General features: G+C 48.0%; 1 protein-coding gene across 1 annotated transcript in view; it reads left to right on the forward strand.

Annotated features, from left to right (window-relative positions):
• Positions 1-20444, forward strand: part of itga9 (integrin, alpha 9) — a 936771-nt gene that overhangs the window by 94316 nt on the left and 822011 nt on the right. Inside the window, exons 4-5 of the mRNA XM_072467362.1 lie at positions 6248-6371; positions 15337-15404. Of these exons, the coding sequence (XP_072323463.1) occupies positions 6248-6371; positions 15337-15404 (192 nt within the window). The remainder of the gene's footprint in view (positions 1-6247; positions 6372-15336; positions 15405-20444) is intronic.

A 20444-nucleotide genomic window follows, 5' to 3' on the forward strand; every position in this document is an offset into this window, starting at 1 on the left:
TATGCCACTTAAATTCCCATTTAATTCAGCGGGATTGTAATATCCTGCTGGGTGGGAGGGGTGTGAAATCACGGCCATGAAATAGGATCAGGATTAGGCCACTCGGCCCCTCCAGCCTCGTCCATCATTCAATAAGATCATGGCTGATCTGATTGTAACCTCAACCCAACATTCCTGAGTACCCCCCCATAACCTCTCACCCCCTTGTTCATCAAGAATCCTATCAACCTCTGTGTCAAAAATATTCAAAAGCCCTGCCTCCGCCACGTTTTCAGGAAGAAAACCCTAAAATAATTTCTCCTCATCCATGTCTTAAATGAGCGACCCCTTATTTTTAAATACTGACCCCAAGTTCTGATTCTCCCACAAGAGGAAACATCCTCTCCACATCCACCCAGTCAATGTCCCCCAGGATCTGATATATTTTAATCGAATTGCCTCTTACTGTTCTAAACTCCAGCAAATTCAAGCCTAGTCTAACCAACCTTTCTTCATAAGAAAACCCGCCCATTCCAGGTATTCAACTGTGAAATTCTTCTTCTCGCCCTCAACTTATCTTGTGACAAACAAGGATATGAACCATGGGCTTAATTCTCTGGCGGGAAAGGCGGTGCGATTCCTGCAGGTGGGTCAGCATGATCCTGAAAGCAGTCCAACTCCATTTAGTCATTTTTTTTGGAAGTGGCTGTGATTTGCGCCGGCATTGAGAGGGAGAGGGCCTCAAGATGCCGGCAGGTCCTGCTGTTCCTCAGAGATCGATGCACCCTTTTTAAGGACGCCCTGATCTCAAAGCAAAGTGACATGCCCCCGCCCCCCACCTAATACATTGGGACCACACACCCCCATCAAGGATCGTAGGCATCAACCCCCTCTCCCCACCCCCTCTGCACCCAAGGATTGCTGGCATTGGGGCCCTCCCAATGGGTCTTCCTATAGGCCTCGCCCTGTCACCTTAAGGCCCTGCTCCTTCAGGCCCTAGGTTGGCATTGCCAGAGCATCATGTGCCTGACCATGTGAGAACTACAATTGCCTCCGAGACCCCCCCCGGCGTGGTCATCATGTCTTGGCTCCATTTTTGTAGTGACGTCCGCTGGCGGCACGTCACACCGGCAGGTGGGAACATTGCACATCTTCAGAGGCTTCGGCCTCAAGCCGACTCAGAATACATAAATCCATTTAAAGGATTGATAGTGAGGTTCACGCCCCCTACGTCTGCTGGATGGGCCTGGGACCATCGCAAACTGTTTGGTGCAAATCCTGTTTCAAGCCTCTCCCAGAATTCTCCCAATGGAGCGGGAATTGCACTGGCTGCCCCCCCCCCCGGATATTATATGTTGGTTGCTCTGACAATGTCACTGACAAGTGAGGGCTTAATGTGGATCGGTGCAGACTCGATGGGCCGAATGGCCTCCTGCACTGTATGTTCTATGTTCTAAGTATTTATTATTCACAAAGATTCACTTATTTTATAGAAGAAGAGACTTTTGCAGCACCGAAGAAGGCCATCATGCCTGGGCTAGATCGTTTGAAAGAACGATCCAATTAGTCCCACTCGTATGCTTTATCGCCATGTCTCTGCAAAGTTTTCCATGTATTTAACCAATTTTCTTTCGATTCCATTCAAATTGTACCATCAACTCAGTTGGCAGGCATGTTTAAAAAGGTACATGTGTTAGAATTCTGTGCAGTGGAAGAATCAATAAAGGGCACTTGAACCTTACTTTGAAGAGATGCTTGGTTTTGAACATTTTCGCACAGGCATTTTCTGCCGCATTGTAAATCATGTTTGACACTGTTGTGAAAATATCTGCTCTCCTCCGTTGTCAGAGGTAATGTCCTTACTTGTCATATTTGCAATATTTTTTTTTTAACGCATTTTATTCAAACTTCTATCAAAGTAGGTTACAGCAAATAAACACCCTGGGAAACATTCTTCCCAACAATCAATTATACAGTTTGTACAGATTTTTCTCCCCCCCCCCCGCCTCCCCATCACCCACCCCCCTGCGACGAACAGCTCCTCAAACACGGTCACAAACATCCCCCACCTTTTCTCAAACTCGCCTGCTGAGCCCCTTAACTCATACCTTATCTTCTCTAACCGCAGGAAGTCACACAGGTCACTCAACCAAGCTGCTACCCCCGGTGGCGATGCCGACCTCCACTCCAGCAAAATTCATTGCCGTGCAATCAGAGAGGTGAAGGCCAAGACATGAGCTCCGGCTTCTCTGAAACCCCAGATATCGCCACCAAAGGGTCCGGTACGCTCCCTCCTCCACTATCCTGGCTAAGACCCCGGACACTCCCGCCCAGAATCTTCCCAATTTTTCACCACCCCAAAACATGTATGCATGACTCACTGGCCCCCGCCCACACCTCTCACACATCTGCTACCCCCTGAAAGAACCCACTCATTCTCGCCCGAGTCATATGCACCCTGTGCACCACCTTAAACTGTATCAGGATCATCCTTGCACAATAGGAGGTCCCGTTTACCCTTCGCAGTGTCTCACTCCATACTTCCCAATTGATCTCCATTCCCAACTCCGCTTCCCATTTCTCCTTGATCCTCACCACCCCCTCGCCCCCCTGCTCCCCCAGCCACTTATATATATCCCCAATTCTTCTCTCCCCTTCCACATCCGGAAGCAGCAGTCTCTCCAGTAGGGTATATCCCGGCAATCTAGGGAACCCCTTCCAGACCATTTGTGCGAAGTCCCTAACCTGTAGATATCTGAACTCATTCCCCAGAGCTCTCGACGGATTCATCACCACATTCAACCGGCGTCTTATATTACTCACGAGCTGCCTGCCCTTCACGAAGCCTGTTTGATCTTCTGCAACCACCCCCGGGACACATTCCTCCATCCTCCCCGCCAAGAACTATATCTCCCACCCTGAACCTTATAGTTATGTCCCCTTGTAACAGCTACATCCACCCGAGGAAATAGTCTCTGAACGTCCACTCTATCTATCCCCCTCATCATCTTATAAACCTCTATTAAGTCGCCTCTCATCCTCCTCCGCTCCAAAGAGAAAAGCCCTAGTTCCCTCAACCTTTCCTCATAAGACCTATCCTGCCAACCAGGCTGCATCCTGGTAAATCTCCTTTGCATCCTTTCCAATGCTTCCACATCCTTCCAATAGTGAGGTGACCAGAACTGCACACAATACCCCAAATGTGGTCTCACCAGGGTCATGTACAGTTGCAGCATAACCCCGCAGCTCTTAAACTCAAGCCCCCTGTTAATAAACGCTAACACACTATAGGCCTTCATCACGGCTCTGTCCACTTGAGTGGCAACCTTCAGAGATCTGTGGACATGAACCCCAAGATCTCTCTGTTCCTCCACATTCCTCAGAACCCTGCCGTAGACCCTGTAATCCGCATTCAAATTTTTTCTACCAAAATGAATCACCTCGCACTTATCAGTGTTAAACTCCATCTGCCATTTTTCGGCCCAGCTCTGCATCCTATCAATGTCTCTTTGCAGCCTACAACAGCCCTCCACCTCATCCACTACTCCACCAACCTTGGTGTCATCAGCAAATTTACTGACCCACCCTTCAGCCCCCTCCTCCAAGTCATTGATAAAAATCACAAATAGCATAGGACCCAGCACTGATCCCTGTGGTACACCGCTGGTAACTGGTCTCCAGTCTGAAAATTTTCCATCCACCATCAGCCTCGGTCTTCTATGTGATAGCCAGTTACTTATCCAATTGGCCAAATTTCCCTCTATCCCACACCTCCTTACTTTCTTCATAAGCCGACCATGGGGGACCTTATCAAATGCCTTACTAAAATGAACTTGTTCAAATGTACAAGAATACTTTAAACAATGTGCCTTCTGCATTTAAACGTATTGAGATTCAGGTTGTAAAGTATCAGTTTCCCCTGTAATTTAATCATTGATTTCATTGACTTTCAAGTCATCTGTTGAACTTTTGAAATAGTCAAACAGATGGCCATCCGTCCCACTACACCCGAGCTCTAGAAGCTATATTGACACAGCTATGCAATGGGATCCCTTTACAAATGCTGTTCATTTTGTCACTTTCATGAGAACCTCAAGGACTTCCCAATGTTATTATAGAGCTCATGAGCTCAGGCACTCCCGAACAGGAGGTGGAATCATGATGCCTGAACTGCAATTCCTGACTCCAGATGAAAATCCAGGCATCTATTTTACACTACAGATTTGCTGAGTGGCATCAGCCTGCAAGTACAACATCTCCAGAAATGTGTATACATAGAGCATTCCCATCGTAATTCATTTCTGACAGGGAGGCACAGTGGTTAGTGGTTGGCAGCATATGTGGAGAGTTAATGTTTTGAGTCCAATATGTCCTTTCTTTAGAGTTCAGGAGAAATATGATAGGTTTATGCTATTGAAAAGTGGAGAAAGGTCAGGTGGAGCAAAAAGGAAGGTCAGGGATAGGTTAGAAGGTGGAAGAGATTGGTTCAAAGTAGGCGTTATTATTGGCTATTACTTGTCAATGATGGTGATTGTCTTCCATGAATCTGAAAATGACTGATGAGACTGATCCGTGGGACTGTTGCTGTATGGGATGTCTGGTTGAGGTTATCAGTTGGGGTCACAGCATCTTGTTTTTCTGTTTCTCGTCATTTTGTTATTGTTGAGTCACAAAATGCTGCGACCTATCCCCAGACTCTGCCACCCTCCGGTTTGGTCCAAGGTGATGGTATCCCAGGAGTTGATGTCAATGTTGCATTTCTTCATGTTGGCTTTCAGCGCATCCTTGAACTGCTTCTGACTGATCTGGGAGTAGGTTGCCTGCTTTGGGAGCCTGGTATCTGATGTTCAAAATATGTAACCAACCTAATAAAGCTGATGACAGATGATCATTGCCTTGATGGTTGTGGGGCCTGCTTGTGAGAGAACACAAGTCGGTACATCCGTCCTCCCACTTATGATGTAAAATACTGTGCCGGCAGCCTTGCTGGTATAACTCCAGTGCTTTGAGGTATCTACTGTATGTTGTCCATTTTCAACCTGGTACAGTAAGGAAGGAATCATGACTGCTTGGTAAACCATGAGCTTGGTTTCAATTCTGATGTCACAAACCTCAAACACTTGCTTCCGCAAGGGCAGAATACATCAAAGATTCCCTGGAGATAAGACCACACCACCTCAGTTATTGAACTCTAATATGCTGATGAGGTGTTAATAGCAGATTGAAGTTTAGCGCTGTCTGAAAGCAAAATATGAGGACAAGGTGCAGACTTGCAGCATGGGAAAAAATATAAAATGGCGGACAGATTTCATGGCCGAAAGTTGTGTAATTCAATCCAGGGGTGGCACAGTTGCCTCACAGCGCCAGGGACACGTGTTCAATTCTAGCCTTGGATGACTGTGTGGAATTTGCACGTTCTCCCCGTGTCTGGGTGGGTTTCCTCCGGGTGCTCCGGTTTCCAAATATGTTCAAGTTAGGTGGATTGGCCACGCTAAATTCCCCTTTAGTGTCCTAAAATGTGCAGATTAGGTGCGGTTATAGGGATAGGGTGCTGCCAGTATGCCAGAGTGGAACTGACAGGCTGCCAGGTGCATTGCCAGGCTGGCAGTGCCAGGGCACCCGGGTGCCAGGTTGACACTGCCAGGGGGCCTTACCATGTGGAGGGAGCGCGAGGAGGTGTTTACAGGAGCCTCTCCGTGGTTGGGGAGGCCAATAACAGTGTGTGGGGGGGGGTTAAGGGGGGAAAGGATTGGGGCTTGAATAAGGACATGGGAAGTGCACAACGAGTAAGATAAAGTACTTTGATTTTTAACAGTGTATGCTCTTCCCGGTAGATCCCTTTTGGGTCTCTTTCTGGTCGGTGCCTTACATGCTAAATGGATCTCCCCCCACCCCTCAGCGGGGGAGCTTGTACTCCGCGAGAAACAGATGGAAGGTAATCATTCCCATCTTGTATGTCCAGCAGGAAATGACTCAAGTGCGGCGTCGGTGGAGAGAAACTCCCCGAGGCAAAAAAAGAATGGCAAAGTACCGTTGAATAGCACTGCAGCCACTGAGAAACACCCCGCTAAACCGCCGAAAACTGGACATAGATTGTTTTTCCATTGAATCGCGCCCGACATTTCACAATGGCAATTGTTGACCAAAAAGAGTGACCAGGAATTGTTAGAGAAGGAGAAAGATTTCCATAAACGAAGCTCGCATAATATGCATTTTCTTTCACAATATGTCGATCACATAGTTACTTTTGAATGTCACTTGATTTTAGGCATGTGCACACCGCTGGAAGAATATACACTATCAGTCAGAACACATCCTGCCCCATGGAGCCTGCTACATCATTCCACCTAATTTATCCAGAAGGACTAAAGAACTGCTCCCCTGCTATCAAGGTAAAGTACTTGTGTAATTGTCACCAAAGGAGAGACTAATTTAAATACCGGGGTGAGAAAATTTAGCATGTTTTGCTGCAATTCTCCACATACACAGTTCTCAGTCACCAGAAGCAGAGACACCTGGGAGCAGGCAGCTTCTCTGACCTTTCAGCTGGGTGTGGGCTGTGGGGAAAGAATGGTGATTTTTAACTGTCTAATCCAGGTTTCAAAAGATGCGGCGTAAAGTTCTATTGTTTGGAGATTGCAAAGTCTGGGTGCATGCGTTTGAATGGTCCTGTTTCATGTATCTGGGATTAAAACCATTTGCCATCCACGCAAGCAGTGTTTCAGTCTGAAAGTGAACTGCATTGATCTGAATATCCCTCATAATCACAGACACTATGTAAAGAAGATATCTATACTGATATGAAAGAATTGCACACATTTTTCTGTGGCACCATGACATGACATTAAGTATCTGCAATGACAATATCACAGGACAAAAATGTCTGCTCTGGGCTACATTAAACTTGTATCAATAAATGTACCCACCTCTGTCTCCAACCTGTGGCACCACATCTCTCGACCTGGACACACAACCTTTTTTTTTTTTTTTTTTTTTTTTTTTTTTTTTTTTTATAAATGTTTTATTGAAAATTTTTCCCCAAACAACAATTTTTCCCCTCTTACAAAGCAAACGCAACAATAACAATACAGAAATTTTAAACAATACACAAGTAACAAAACCCCTTTATCTTTGACCTAAACTAAACCCCCCCTCTCCCCCCCCCCCCCCCCTCCCCCTGGGTTGCTGCTGCTGGTCATCTGTCTTCCCTCTAACGTTCCCCTAGGTAGTCGAGAAATGGCTGCCACCGCCTGGTGAACCCTTGAGCCGATCCTCTCAGGGCAAACTTTATCTGCTCCAGTTTAATGAACCCCGCCATATCATTTACCCAGGCCTCCAGTCCGGGGGGTTTCGCCTCCTTCCACATGAGTAGGATCCTGCGCCGGGCTACTAGGGACGCAAAGGCCACAACGTCGGCCTCTTTCGCCTCCTGCACTCCCGGCTCTTCCGCAACTCCAAATAGAGCTAACCCCCAGCCTGGTTTGACCCGGGCCTTCACCACCCGCGAAATCACTCCCGTCACTCCCTTCCAATACCCTTCCAGTGCCGGGCATGCCCAAAACATATGTGGACACACAACCTTAAGTGCAGATATATTTTTATTCATTGGATCTAGAGGTTTGGAAAGTGTCTTTTACAGTGCTGCTGTAAAGTTGGTGGATAGATCCTTAATTCGAATACCCAAGATCTGTTAGTTATTGGCAACTTGACATTAAGGCGAACTAACGGAAAGAGAAACTTCAAAAGTGGACCTCAAGCTCCATGAATGGCCAACGAGAATGAAAACTTGGCCACCCCTGCTTGATAAATATGATTATAAGACATTGGGGAGGCATGGTGGTACACTGCTGCCTCACAGTGCCAAGGATTCAGGTTCGATTTCGGCCTTGGGTGGAGTTTGCACATTCTCCCCATGTTAACATAGAACATAGAACTTACAGTGCAGAAGGAGGCTGTTCGGCCCATCAAGTCTGCACTGAACCAGTTAAGCCCTCACTTCCACTCTATCCCCGTAACCCAATAACCCCACCTAACCTTTTTTGGTCACTAAGGGCAATTTATCATGGCCAATCCACCTAACCTGCACGTCTTTGGACTCTGGGAGGAAACCGGAGCACCTGGAGGAAACCCACGCAAACACGGGGAGAATGTGCAGACTCCGCACAGACAGTGACCCAGCGGGGAATCGAACCTGGGACCCTGGCGCTGTGAAGCTATAGTGCTAATCACTTGTGCTACCGTGCTGCCCACTGTTGGAGTGGGTTTCCTTCGGGTGCTCCGGTTTCCTCCCACAGTCCAAAGATGTGCAGGTTAGGTGGATTGGCCATGCTAAATTGCCCCTTAGGGTGAGGTTTCAAGAATATGACGGGGGATTGGGCCTAGTCAGTGTGGTTGTTCAAAGCATCGGTGCAGACTCGATGGGCCGAATGGCCTCCTTCTCCGCTGTAGGGATTCTATGATTCTATGACATTTCAATGGATCACTTTTCAGATCAAACCATTTCTAAAGCTATTCAACAGAATGCATGCTGCTTTTAAGAGGGGGGGGGGGGGGTCCACTGGTTTATTCAATGAAGTCACCAGTTAAAATTTGTTCACATTGATTGAACTCTCAGTGGCAATGAAGGGATGATGTTGAAGGGGATTTGCTAAACCTGATGGAATGAGGAACTGTCTTAACCTTCAAACAACTGGATTAAAGGAGCTATTGATTTATTTAATAACAACTGAACTGACAATCAAGGGCTGACTGTTGGGGTGGATTTGGACCAGACATCCTGGTTTTTGGGTCAGATGGACTGGCAGGTATACTGACTGAAAATCAGACAGGAAAAGCTACCATTATTATAAATAAAACTAGCCAACGGTAAATTTTCAGCTAGGGAAAACTTAAATTTATTTGTTCATGCCAGCTACAATTACTTTTTTTTCAAATTTAGAATACCCTTCATTTTTGACCAATTAAGGGGCAATTTGGCATGGTCAATCCATCTATCCACACATCTTTGGGTTGTGGGGGTGAGACCCACGCAGACACAAGGAGAATGTGCAAACTCCACACGGACAGTGACCCGGGGCCGGGATCGAACTTGGGACTTCAGCACCCTGAGGCCGCAGTGCTAACCACTGTGCTGCCGTGCTGCCCCAGCTACAATGACTTAAAGCTTGGCCGGCATTTGTCAATCAGAGAACACTCCGGAATAACAACAGAGTTTAGCCAGAGTTTGCAACCTATACCCCTGTGCCACATATGCATCCATTCTCCAATCCCTGACATGCAAGTCCTGTATTTCCTATTCAAACAAAGAACAATGAACAAAGAAATGTACAGCACAGGAACAGGCCCTTTGGCCCTCCAAGCCCGTGCCGACCATGCTGCCCGACTAAACTACAATCTTCTACACTTCTGGGTCCGTATCCCTCTTTTCCCATCCTATTCATGTATTTGTCAAGATGCCCCTTAAATGTCACTATCGTCCCTGCTTCCACCACCTCCTCCGGTAGCGAGTTCCAGGCACCCACTACCCTCTGTGTAAAAAACTTGCCTCGTACATCTACTCTAAACCTTGCCCCTCTCACCTTAAACCTATGCCCCCTAGTAATTGACCCCTCTACCCCGGGGAAAAGCCTCTGACTATCCACTCTGTCTATGCCCCTCATAATTTTGTAGACCTCTATCAGGCCGCCCCTCAACCTCCTTTGTTCCAGTGAGAACAAACCGAGTTTATTCAACCGCTCCTCATAGCTAATGCCCTCCATACGAGGCAACATTCTGGTAAATCTCTTCTGCACCCTCTCTAAAGCCTCCACATCCTTCTGGTAGTGTGGCGACCAGAATTGAACACTATACTCCAAGTGTGGCCTAACTAAGGTTCTATACAACTGCAACATGACTTGCCTATTCTTATACTCAATGCCCCGGCCAATGAAGGCAAGCATGCCGTATGCCTTCTTGACTACCTTCTCCACCTGTGTTGCCCCTTTCAGTGACCTGTGGACCTGTACTCCTAGATCTCTCTGACTTTCAATACTCTTGAGGGTTCTACCATTCACTGTATATTCCCTACCTGCATTAGACCTTCCAAAATGTATTACCTCACATTTCCCCGGATTAAACTCCATCTGCTATCTCTCCGCCCAAATCTCCAAACAATCTAAATCCTGCTGTATCCTCTGACAGTCCTCATCGCTATCCGCAATTCCACCAACCTTTGTGTCGTCTGCAAACTTACTAATCAGACCAGTTACATTTTCCTCCAAATCATTTATATGTACTACAAACAGCAAAGGTCCCAGCACTGATCCCTGTGGAACACCACTGGTCACAGCCCTCCAATTAGAAAAGCATCCTTCCATTGCTACTCTCTGCCTTCTATGGCCTAGCCAGTTCTGTATCCACCTTGCCAGCTCACCCCTGATCCCGTGTGACTTCACCTTTTGTACTAGTCTACCATGAGGGACCTTGTCAAAGGCCTTACTGAAGTCCATATAGACAACATCCACTGCCCTACCTGCATCAATCATCTTTGTGACCTCCTCAAAAAACTCTATCAAGTTAATGAGACACGACCTCCTCTTCACAAAACCATGCTGCCTCTCACTAATACGTCCATTTGCTTCCAAATGGGAGTGGATCCTGTCTCGAAGAATTCGCTCCAGTAATTTCCCTACCACTGAAGTAAGGCTCACCGGCCTGTATTTCCCGGGATTATCCTTGCTACCCTTCTTAAACAGAGGAACAACATTGGCTATTCTCCAGTCCTCCGGTACATCCCCTGAAGACAGTGAGGATCCAAAGATTTCTGTCAAGGCCTCAGCAATTTCCTCTCCAGCCTCCTTCAGTATTCTGGGGTAGATCCCATCAGGCCCTGGGGACTTACCTACCTTAATATTTTTTAAGACACCCAACACCTCGTCTTTTTGGATCTCAATGTGACACAGGCTATCTACACACCCTTCTCCAGACTCAACATCTACCAATTCCTTCTCTTTGGTGAATACTGATGCAAAGTATTCATTTAGTACCTCACCCATTTCCTCTGGCTCCACACATAGATTCCCTTGCCTAGCCTTCAGTGGGCCAACCCTTTCCCTGGCTACCCTCTTGCTTTTTATGTACGTGTAAAAAGCCTTGGGATTTTCCTTAACCCTATTTGCCAATGACTTTTCGTGACCCCTTCTAGCCCTCCTGACTCCTTGCTTAAGTTCCTTCCTACTTTCCTTATATTCCACACAGGCTTCGTCTGTTCCCAGCCTTTTAGCCCTGACAAATGCCTCCTTTTTCTTTTTGACGAGGCCTACAATATCTCTCGTTATCCAAGGTTCCCGAAAATTGCCGTATTTATCCTTCTTCCTCACAGGAACATGCCGGTCCTGAATTCCTTTCAACTGACACTTGAAAGCCTCCCACATGTCAGATGTTGATTTGCCCTCAAACATCCGCCCCCAATCTATGTTCTTCAGTTCCCGCCTAATATTGTTATAATTAGCCTTCCCCCAATTTAGCACATTCATCCTAGGACCACTCTTATCCTTGTCCACCAGCACTTTAAAACTTACTGAATTGTGGTCAATGTTCCCGAAATGCTCCCCTACTGAAACTTCTACCACCTGGCCGGGCTCATTCCCCAATACCAGATCCAGTACCGCCCCTTCCCTAGTTGGACTGTCTACATATTGTTTTAAGAAGCCCTCCTGGATGCTCCTTACAAACTCCGCCCCGTCTAAGCCCCTGGCACTAAGTGAGTCCCAGTCAATATTGGGGAAGTTGAAGTCTCCCATCACCACAACCCTGTTGTTTTTACTCTTTTCCAAAATCTGTCTACCTAACTGCTCCTCTATCTCCTGCTGGCTGTTGGGAGGCCTGTAGTAAACCCCCAACATTGTGACTGCACCCTTCTTATTCCTGATCTCTACCCATATAGCCTCACCGCCCTCTGAGGTGTCCTCCCGCAGTACAGCTGTGATATTCTCCCGAAACAGTAGCGCATCTCCGCCACCCCTTTTACATCCCCTTCTGAAACATCTAAATCCTGGAACGTTTAGCTGCCAATCCTGCCCTTCCCTCAACCAGGTCTCTGTAATGGCAACAACATCATAGTTCCAAGTACTAATCCAAGCTCTAAGTTCATCTGCCTTACCCGTAATACTTCTTGCATTAAAACATATGCACTTCAGGCCACCAGACCCGCTGTGTTCAGCAACTTCTCCCTGTCTGCTCTGCCTCAGAGCCCCACTGGCCCTATTCCCTAGTTCTCCCTCAATGCTCTCACCTTCTGACCTATTGCTCCTGTGCCCACCCCCCTGCCATACTAGTTTAAACCCTCCAGTGTGACACTAGCAAACCTCGCGGCCAGGATATTTATGCCTCTCCAGTTTAGATGCAACCCGTCCTTATATAGGTCACACCTGCCCCGGAAGAGCTCCCAGTGGTCCAGATAATGGAAACCCTCCCTCCTACACCAGCTGTTTAGCCACGTGTTTAGCTGCTCTATCTTCCCATTTCTAGCATCACTGGCACGTGGCACAGGGAGTAATCCCTAGATTACAACCCTAGAGGTCCTGTCTTTTAACTTTCTGCCTAGCTCCCTGAACTCCTGCTGCAGGACCTCATGCCCCTTCCTGCCTATGTCGTTAGTCCCAATATGTACAACGACCTCTGCCTGTTTGCCCTCCCCCTTCAGGATTCCCTCTACCCGTTCGGAGACATCTTGGACCCTGGCACCAGGGAGGCAACATACCATCCTGGAGTCTCTTTCACATCCACAGAAGCGCCTATCTGTGCCCCTGACTATAGAGTCCCCTATTACTATTGCTCTTCAGCGCTTTGACCCTCCCTTCTGAACATCAGAGCCAGCCGTGGTGCCACTGCTCTGGCTGCTGCTGTTTTCCCCTGATAGGCTATCCCCCCCGACAGTATCCAAAGGGGTATACCTGTTCGAGAGGGGGACAACCACAGGGGATTCCTGCACAGACTGCCTGCCCTTTCTGGTGGTCACCCATTTCTCTGCCTGCACCTTGGGTGTGACCACATTTATATAACTGCGATCTATGACGCTTTCCGCCACCTGCATGCTCCTAAGTGCATCCAATTGCTGCTCCAACCGAACCATGCGGTCTGTGAGGAGCTCCAGTTGGGTGCACTTTCTGCAGATGAAGCCATCCGGGACGCTGGAAGCCTCCCGGACCTGCCACATCTCACAGTCAGAGCACTGCACCCCTCTAACTGATATTGCGTCACTTAATTAGTAAATTAAAATTAAAAGTTAAAAAAAAATATATTTTTTATATTTTTAAAGTTACCGTTAACTATCTGTTTCCTAGCACTAGATTTCTAATATAAATGTGAAAGCTAAATATAGTACTCACCGATCTCTGGCTTAGATACCCCTCTCAATTATAATTCAGTAATTATGTTTAATTAGTTACCAATGGTTAATTTTTTTAATTTAGTGTAGGTTCCCAACCAGCCATTCAGGTCACAGCTTTTCTGTGATGTCACTTCAGTTTCCCCCCCCACACACACACAATTTGAAAAAGGTATAAAAGTAAAAATGAGTAAAAATCACTTACTTACCCTCTTACCTTCTGAGGGTCTTAGATGTTCTCAGGTTCTCTCCCTGACAGAGACTGCTCCTCCTCCCCCGATCGGCTCCCGAAACTAGGCCGCGATCTTTTTAAATCTCCGCTCCGACTCGCAGCTCCTGCTCTTTTTAAATCTCCGCTCCGACTCGCAGCTCCTGCTCTTTTTAAATCTCTGCTCCGACTCGCAGCTCCTGCTCTTTTTAAATCTCCGCTCCGACTCGCAGATCCTGCGCTTTTTAAATCTCCGTTTGAATTTCATGGACAGGGTGTATTAGAAGTCAATACGACTTGGGGTTGTACCTAGAGGATATGTGCCCCCAAAGTCAAGTAGTGTGGTCTGGGGAGGTAGGCACAGTTAGGCAGAGTGTTAGAGGGAATGGGGACACAGAGTAGTTGCTGATGTTGTCACTGGGTGGCCATTTCTGTTGGAAGGGCCCCTGCATGACCAAGATGAGTTTGAAAAGGAGGGAACTTCCTTCCCACCCCAGAGTCTGATAGGAGATCGCCAGGTTTCAAACAGTCTCACCACTGGATGGAGCATTCCCAAATGCTGATAAAATGCCATTGCGGGGCTGGCAAGAAGAGGCCCTTAATTGACCGTGTAAGAGGGCTTTACTGGAAGCCTCAGTGGGGGAGTTGAAGGATAAGTGGGAGGAGGAGCTGGGCGAGGAGCTGGATGAGGGCCTGTGGGCTGATGCCCTGGGCAGGGTGAACTCCTCCGCATCGTGTGCCAGGCTCGGGTTAATCCAGTTTAAGGTGGTGCATCGGGCGCATATAACGGCGGCAAGAATAAGTAGGTTTTTTGGGGTGGAGGACAGGTGCCCAAGGTGTGCGGGGAGTCCGGCGAATCATGCCCATATGTTTTGGGCATGCCCGGCGCTTAAAGGATTCTGGCAGGGATTTGCAAGGGTGATGTCTAGGGTTTTGGACGCTCGGGTGAAGGCGAGCCCAGCGGTAGCGATATTTGGGGTGGCGGAGGATCCGGGAGTGCAGGAAGCGAAAGAGGCCGCGGTACTGGCCTTTGCCTCCACGGTAGCCCGGAGATGGATTCTGTTAATGTGGAGGGACTCGAAATCCCTGAGTGTGGAGACCTGGGTTAGCGATATGGCGGGGATCCTCAGTCTGGAGCAAATAAAGTTCGCCTTGAGAGGGTCCTTGATGGGGTTCTCCCGGCGGTGGCAACCTTTCCTTGACTTTCTAGGGGAGCAGTAAGTGTCAGCAGCAGCAGCATCTTGGGGGAGGGGGGGGGGGGCATTCAGGTGGGGGGGGGGGGGTAACTGTTGATATAATGTGAGTTGGGCATGGAGACAAAACCCACCCTGTTCTGTTTAAAAACAATTTACCTGTTTTGTAAGTAGTTTCTTGTAAGCTTTGGGCTATGTTTATTGTTATTTTTTATTACTATCTGTATTTCTATTTTTGTTATGTAAAAACGCTCATTGGAAAACTTTAATAAAGCATTTATTTAAAAAAAAGGGGGGGGCTGACTGCCATCTTTCTCTCCGCTGACAAAATGGCATGACAGTGAGAATAATGATGGTCATTCTGCCCTCTGCCTTCTTGTTCCATTGTGCCAACCTTTCCATCTCCCAGCTGGTAACCAAGGGGTTGGTAACGTCCAGACCCACATTCTCATTTTCTTTATGGGCCACATGGTATAAACCGTGGAGCATCAGCAATAGAAATTCAATGTCAAGTGAAGAGTTCTGATAAGCGTTGTCTCCAGTTTCCGGTAAAGACTTTCACAAATAAACTGCGAATTCTTTTTGTGCAGAGTACAAGAAGAAGTATGGTGAGGAACATGGCTCCTGCCAGGCTGGAATAGCAGGCCACTTCATTGAGGTAAATAATCAATCTTTTTGCCTTACTGAGAGCTGTATAGTGGAATATTTTACAGTGTCTACACTCACACAATCTGGACATACTCTAGGACTCGGGTGTTCAAGTGCCATCCGGATTAATAGCATTAAAATTGAATTCAGTATGACGGACACTAAACCCAAGTTTGATAAGTGCTTTGGAGCCATGGCACTAAACTAATGGACTGCTATTGGTTATTGTGAAAAATGGAAACAATGTTGGTGCAGTAGTCAGACCTCCATTAGAGGCTGGCCTTAAGGATCAGTGCAGAGCAGAGGAACTTCAATACCTTAATTGAGTGAGATGCTACAATTTTGAGTAGTACACTGCCGGCTGGCAGAGGCACTGCCCGGGTGCCTGGCTGGCGCTGCCAAGGTGGCATTTTTTGTGTGACAGGGATTGGGCCCGGGGGCACCCTCTGCGGGTGCGGGGAGCTGGGACGCCGAGGACCCCCTAATCAACGAGTTGGGGCTTGGGGAGGGGGGTCGAGTTTATGGCATTGTTTTGGGTATCGTGTGCTTGAATGCATGTATTGGCCATTTAATATGCTTAAAATCAAGGACGTGTCCAACTGTTTGAATGCACCAGAGCTCTTACTATCCGGTTAGACAAGCAACTTTCCAATGGCAAATTATATAAGGTAGTTCATATGTTGGGGGTTCGCCCCATTAACAAAGTTGGCTGGTCAACTGATGCGTTATAAAAGGAAAAGCCTGCTGCTCATCTTGTTACAATGGCAAGCTTAGGATTTGATTCATGGTTTTATTTAGTTAAATATTTATTACCATATTGTTTGGTTTTTGTTCTGCTGATTTGGGACTGTGATGATTGTTCTGGGGATGGAGAGGTGTGGGAGGGATTTTTTACGTTGACAGTAACCAATAATCTTTATGTATTTGGCCATTTTCATTATTCAATGGATCCTCTTGATCTTGTTTTCTTTTTCATTCAATTTACTAACCCGTTTATAAAGTCTTTCTGTACATATGACTAGCTCAGGCAGTCAGGGTGGTACGGGACTCTCGATCAGACTAGTTACACGGAATGTTAAGGGATTAAATGGCCCAGTAAAACATTCTGAAGTGTTTTCACTTCTCAAGAACCTGAACACTGATGTTGGATTCCTTCAAGAAACGCCTCTCCGTGTTAAAGATCACACCAGATTATGTAATGCATGGGTTCTCTAATGGTAAACTTGCAGGTTGAGTCCGTAATTAAGAAAGCAAATGCAATGTTTGCATTTATCTCAAGAGACTTGGAATATAAAAGCAGGGATGTACTTCTGAAGCTTTATAAAGCATTAGTTAGGCCCCATTTAGAATACTGTTAGCAATTTTGGGCCCCACACCTCAGGAAGGACATACTGGCACTGGAGCGGGTCCAGCGGAGATTCACACGGATGATCCCAGGAATGGTAGGCCTAACATACGATGAACATCTGAGGATCCTGGGATTATATTCATTGGAGTTTAGGAGGTTGAGGGGAGATCTAATAGAAACTTACAAGATAATGAATGGTGGTGGATGTAGGGAAGTTGTTTCCATTAGCAGGGGCGACTAGGACCCGGGGGCACAGCCTTAGAATAAAAGGGAGTCACTTTAGAACAGAGATGAGGAGAAATGTCTTCAGCCAGAGAGTGGTGGGTCTGTGGAATTCATTGCCACAGAGGGCGGTGGAGGCCGGGACGTTGAGTGTCTTTAAGACAGAAGTTGATAAATTCTTGATTTCTCGAGGAATTAAGGGCTATGGAGAGCGGGTAAATGGAGTTGAAATCAGCCATGATTGAATGGTGGAGTGGACTCGATGGGCCGAATGGCCTTACTTCCGCTCCTATGTCTTATGGTCTTATGGTTGGCCAGGATTTTCATTCCAACTTTAACTGCAAAGCTAGAAGAACGGCAATTTTGACTAATGGAAGAATACAGTTCTCCACCTTAAACATAATCTCAGACCCTGGTGGACAGTGTACAATAGTTAGTGGCACACTCTGTTCAAACCCCTGTAGTTTTGGTCAACGCCTATGCCTCTAACTGGGACGATGAGAAATTTATCATGTCGCTTCTATCCTCCCTTCCCAATCTAGACACCCACCATCTTATTTTCAGAGGGGATCTAAATTGTGTTCCAGATCCAAAGCTGGATCGCTAAAGTCCAAAGACTTTTGCCCTTTTTGGCTTCCCCAAGGCCCGCCCCAACTTTATGACTCAAAAGGGTTGTGTAGACCCTTGACGGTTCATCTATGAGGGACTTTTCTTACTTCTCTCATGTGCACCATGATTATTCATGCACCGACTTATTTTTTTTTAGATAGAGCTCTTCTCTCCACAGTAAAGACTGCCGGGTATTCTGCCATAGTTATATCAGACCATGGGCCCCACTCCCTTGACCTGGCTCTTACGTCCAAAGCTAAATGTCGGCCTCCATGGAAATTTAACACGACTACCTGACAAAAAGTTTTGTAAGTCTATATCCACCAGTATAGTTTTTATTGAAATAAGCAAATCTGATTCCACCACTCCATCAGTATTATGGGCAGCAGCTGTCCTCTGAGGGAACATATTTTCTTACAATGCATATATTATCAAACAAAGAAAATTAAAACAACCAAAATTGGTGGATTCAATATTAGAAATAGGCCATCAATATTCCATGACACCCACTCTAGAGTTATATGCAGACAGACTAAAACTCCAGGCTCAAATGTACTTACTTTCCATAAATAAAGCTGAGCACATGTTACAATGATCAAGGGGGAATATTTATGATTATGGAGAAGTGCTGACAAGGACCAGCAAATCATGAGCACATGTTGTGGGGCTGCGAGAAGTTGGAGGGATACTGGGAGGGGGTTTTCGGGATGCTATCGAAGATTGTGGGGGAAGAGGCTGGGGGTAGACCCAATGGTGGCGGTTCTTTGGGTATGGGAAATGCTGGCGCTGATGGAGGGGAGGAAGTCTGATGTTGTGGTCGTCGCCTCTCTTATTGCCTGGTGAAGGATTCTGTTGCAATGGCCATTGGGGGACTCACAATGGAAAATCCTGCCCTTAATATCTTTTATATATAAGCCATAAGAACCACTGAGAATTTTTTGTTTGTTTGATGCAGCCATTTGTCTCTTACTTTAAAGAGTTAATTACTGTCAACTGTTAATTTTACTGGCTTTTATTTGCATAATTTCTGATTGTTTACTGGGGGAATTGCATTATGGTACTGTATTTACCTGCTCTTTCGGAAAATCAATGATCATACTCCCCAATTGATCTCCATTCCCAACTCCGCTTCCCATGTCTCCTTGATCTTCACCACCCGCTCGCCTCCCTGCTCCCCCAGCCACTTGTATATATATCCCCAATTCTTCTCTCCCCTTCCACATCCGGAAGCAGCAGTCGCTCCATCAGGGTGTGTCCCAGCAATGTAGGGAACCCCTGTGGTAGTATGCATTAGGGGTCATGTGGGACTGTGAAGCCGTGATGTCATTGGCTGACAGATCCCGGGTCCTGGTTGGCCGTTGACCTCTAGCTCCGCCCTGAAGGCGGAGTACAAGAACCAGGAGTCCTCCCCCGCAGGCCAGTCTGCTACCGAACTGCGGGGGAACAGTCACGCTTCATAAAGCCTCATCGACTTCACTCTATTCGTCTCTCGGAGTCTTTGTGCGCTACAATTTATCAAGCGTGCCTAAAGGACTATGGAGCTCAGGATCATTCCGGAATGCCTGAAAATCAGCCCCCATGTAGTGAACTCAGCAGCAGTTTTCAAGCACTGGCAGACTTGTTTCGAGGCCTACCTCAGAACGGCCCCCGGCCGGGTCACAGAAGACCAAAAACTACAGGTCCTGCACTCGAGGTTAAGCACGGAGATTTTCTCTCTCATCGAAGACGCAGAGGATTTCCAGACGGCGTTCACAGCACTAAAAAGCATGTATGTTCGCCCAGTAAACCAGATCTACGCTCGCTATCAACTCGCAACGAGACGGCAAAGTCCCGGAGAATCGCTGGATGAATTCTACGCCGCGCTGCTAATTTTGGGACGGGCCTGCAGCTGCCCGCCGGTGAACGCGAGTGAACACACGGACATGTTAATGCGCGATGCTTTTGTGGCAGGTATGAACTCCTCCCATTTCCGCCAAAGACTTTTAGAAAAAGAGTCGCTCGGACTCTCAGAGGCACGGGCCCTAGCAGCCTCCCTGGACGTGGCCGGCGAAACGCCCGCGCCTACGGCCCCGACCGCGCATCAGCCCATTGGGCTCCGTACGCACCCGTCGCGACAAACCCCCCCCCCTCCCCCCCACCCCACAGGCTTGCGCGGTTCAGACGCCAAGTCGTCCCGGGGGAGCCCGCTGCTATTTCTGCAGCCAGGCGAAACACCCCCGGCAGCGCTGCCCGGCCCGCGCAGCGATTTGTAAGAGCTGCGGGAAAAAGGGCCATTTCGCGGCTGTGTGCCGGTCCCGGGAGGTCGCCGCGGTCCCAGGAGAACAAGGAGCCCTGCGAGCTTCTTACGCTCCCCAACCCCCCCCAGCGCCCCATGTACGACCCGCAGGCGCAACCACTTTGGGTCCCGACCACCGCTGTCCCCGGAGAAGAGGGAGGTCTGCGCATCTCTAACGCTCCCCAACCCCCCCCCCCCGCGCCCCATGTATGACCCGCAGGCGCAACCACTTTGGGTCCCGGCCACCGCTGTCCCCGGAGAAGAGGGAGTCCGGCGCGTTCCTAACGCTCCCCAACCCCCCCAGCGCCCCATGTGCGACCCGCAGGCGCCGCCATTTTGGGTCCCGGCCACCACGAGGGGAGGAGGGGCGCCGCCATCTTGGACCACCCCAGACCTGTGCGACGCATGGGGGCGGCCATTTTGTCCACCCCGCCGCCATCTTGTGACCCCCCAGCCATGTGCGATGCATGGGGGCAGCCATCTTGTTCACCCCCGCCGCCATCTTGGACCGCAACAACGGACCCCAGTGTCGACGGCTCCATGGGGTTCGAAGAAGACGCTCAAACATTACGATCACGTCTGGCTTCAATGACGCT

Source organism: Scyliorhinus torazame, chromosome 11 (genome assembly GCF_047496885.1).
Source record: "Scyliorhinus torazame isolate Kashiwa2021f chromosome 11, sScyTor2.1, whole genome shotgun sequence".
In the NCBI taxonomy this organism is placed as follows: Eukaryota; Metazoa; Chordata; class Chondrichthyes; order Carcharhiniformes; family Scyliorhinidae; genus Scyliorhinus; species Scyliorhinus torazame.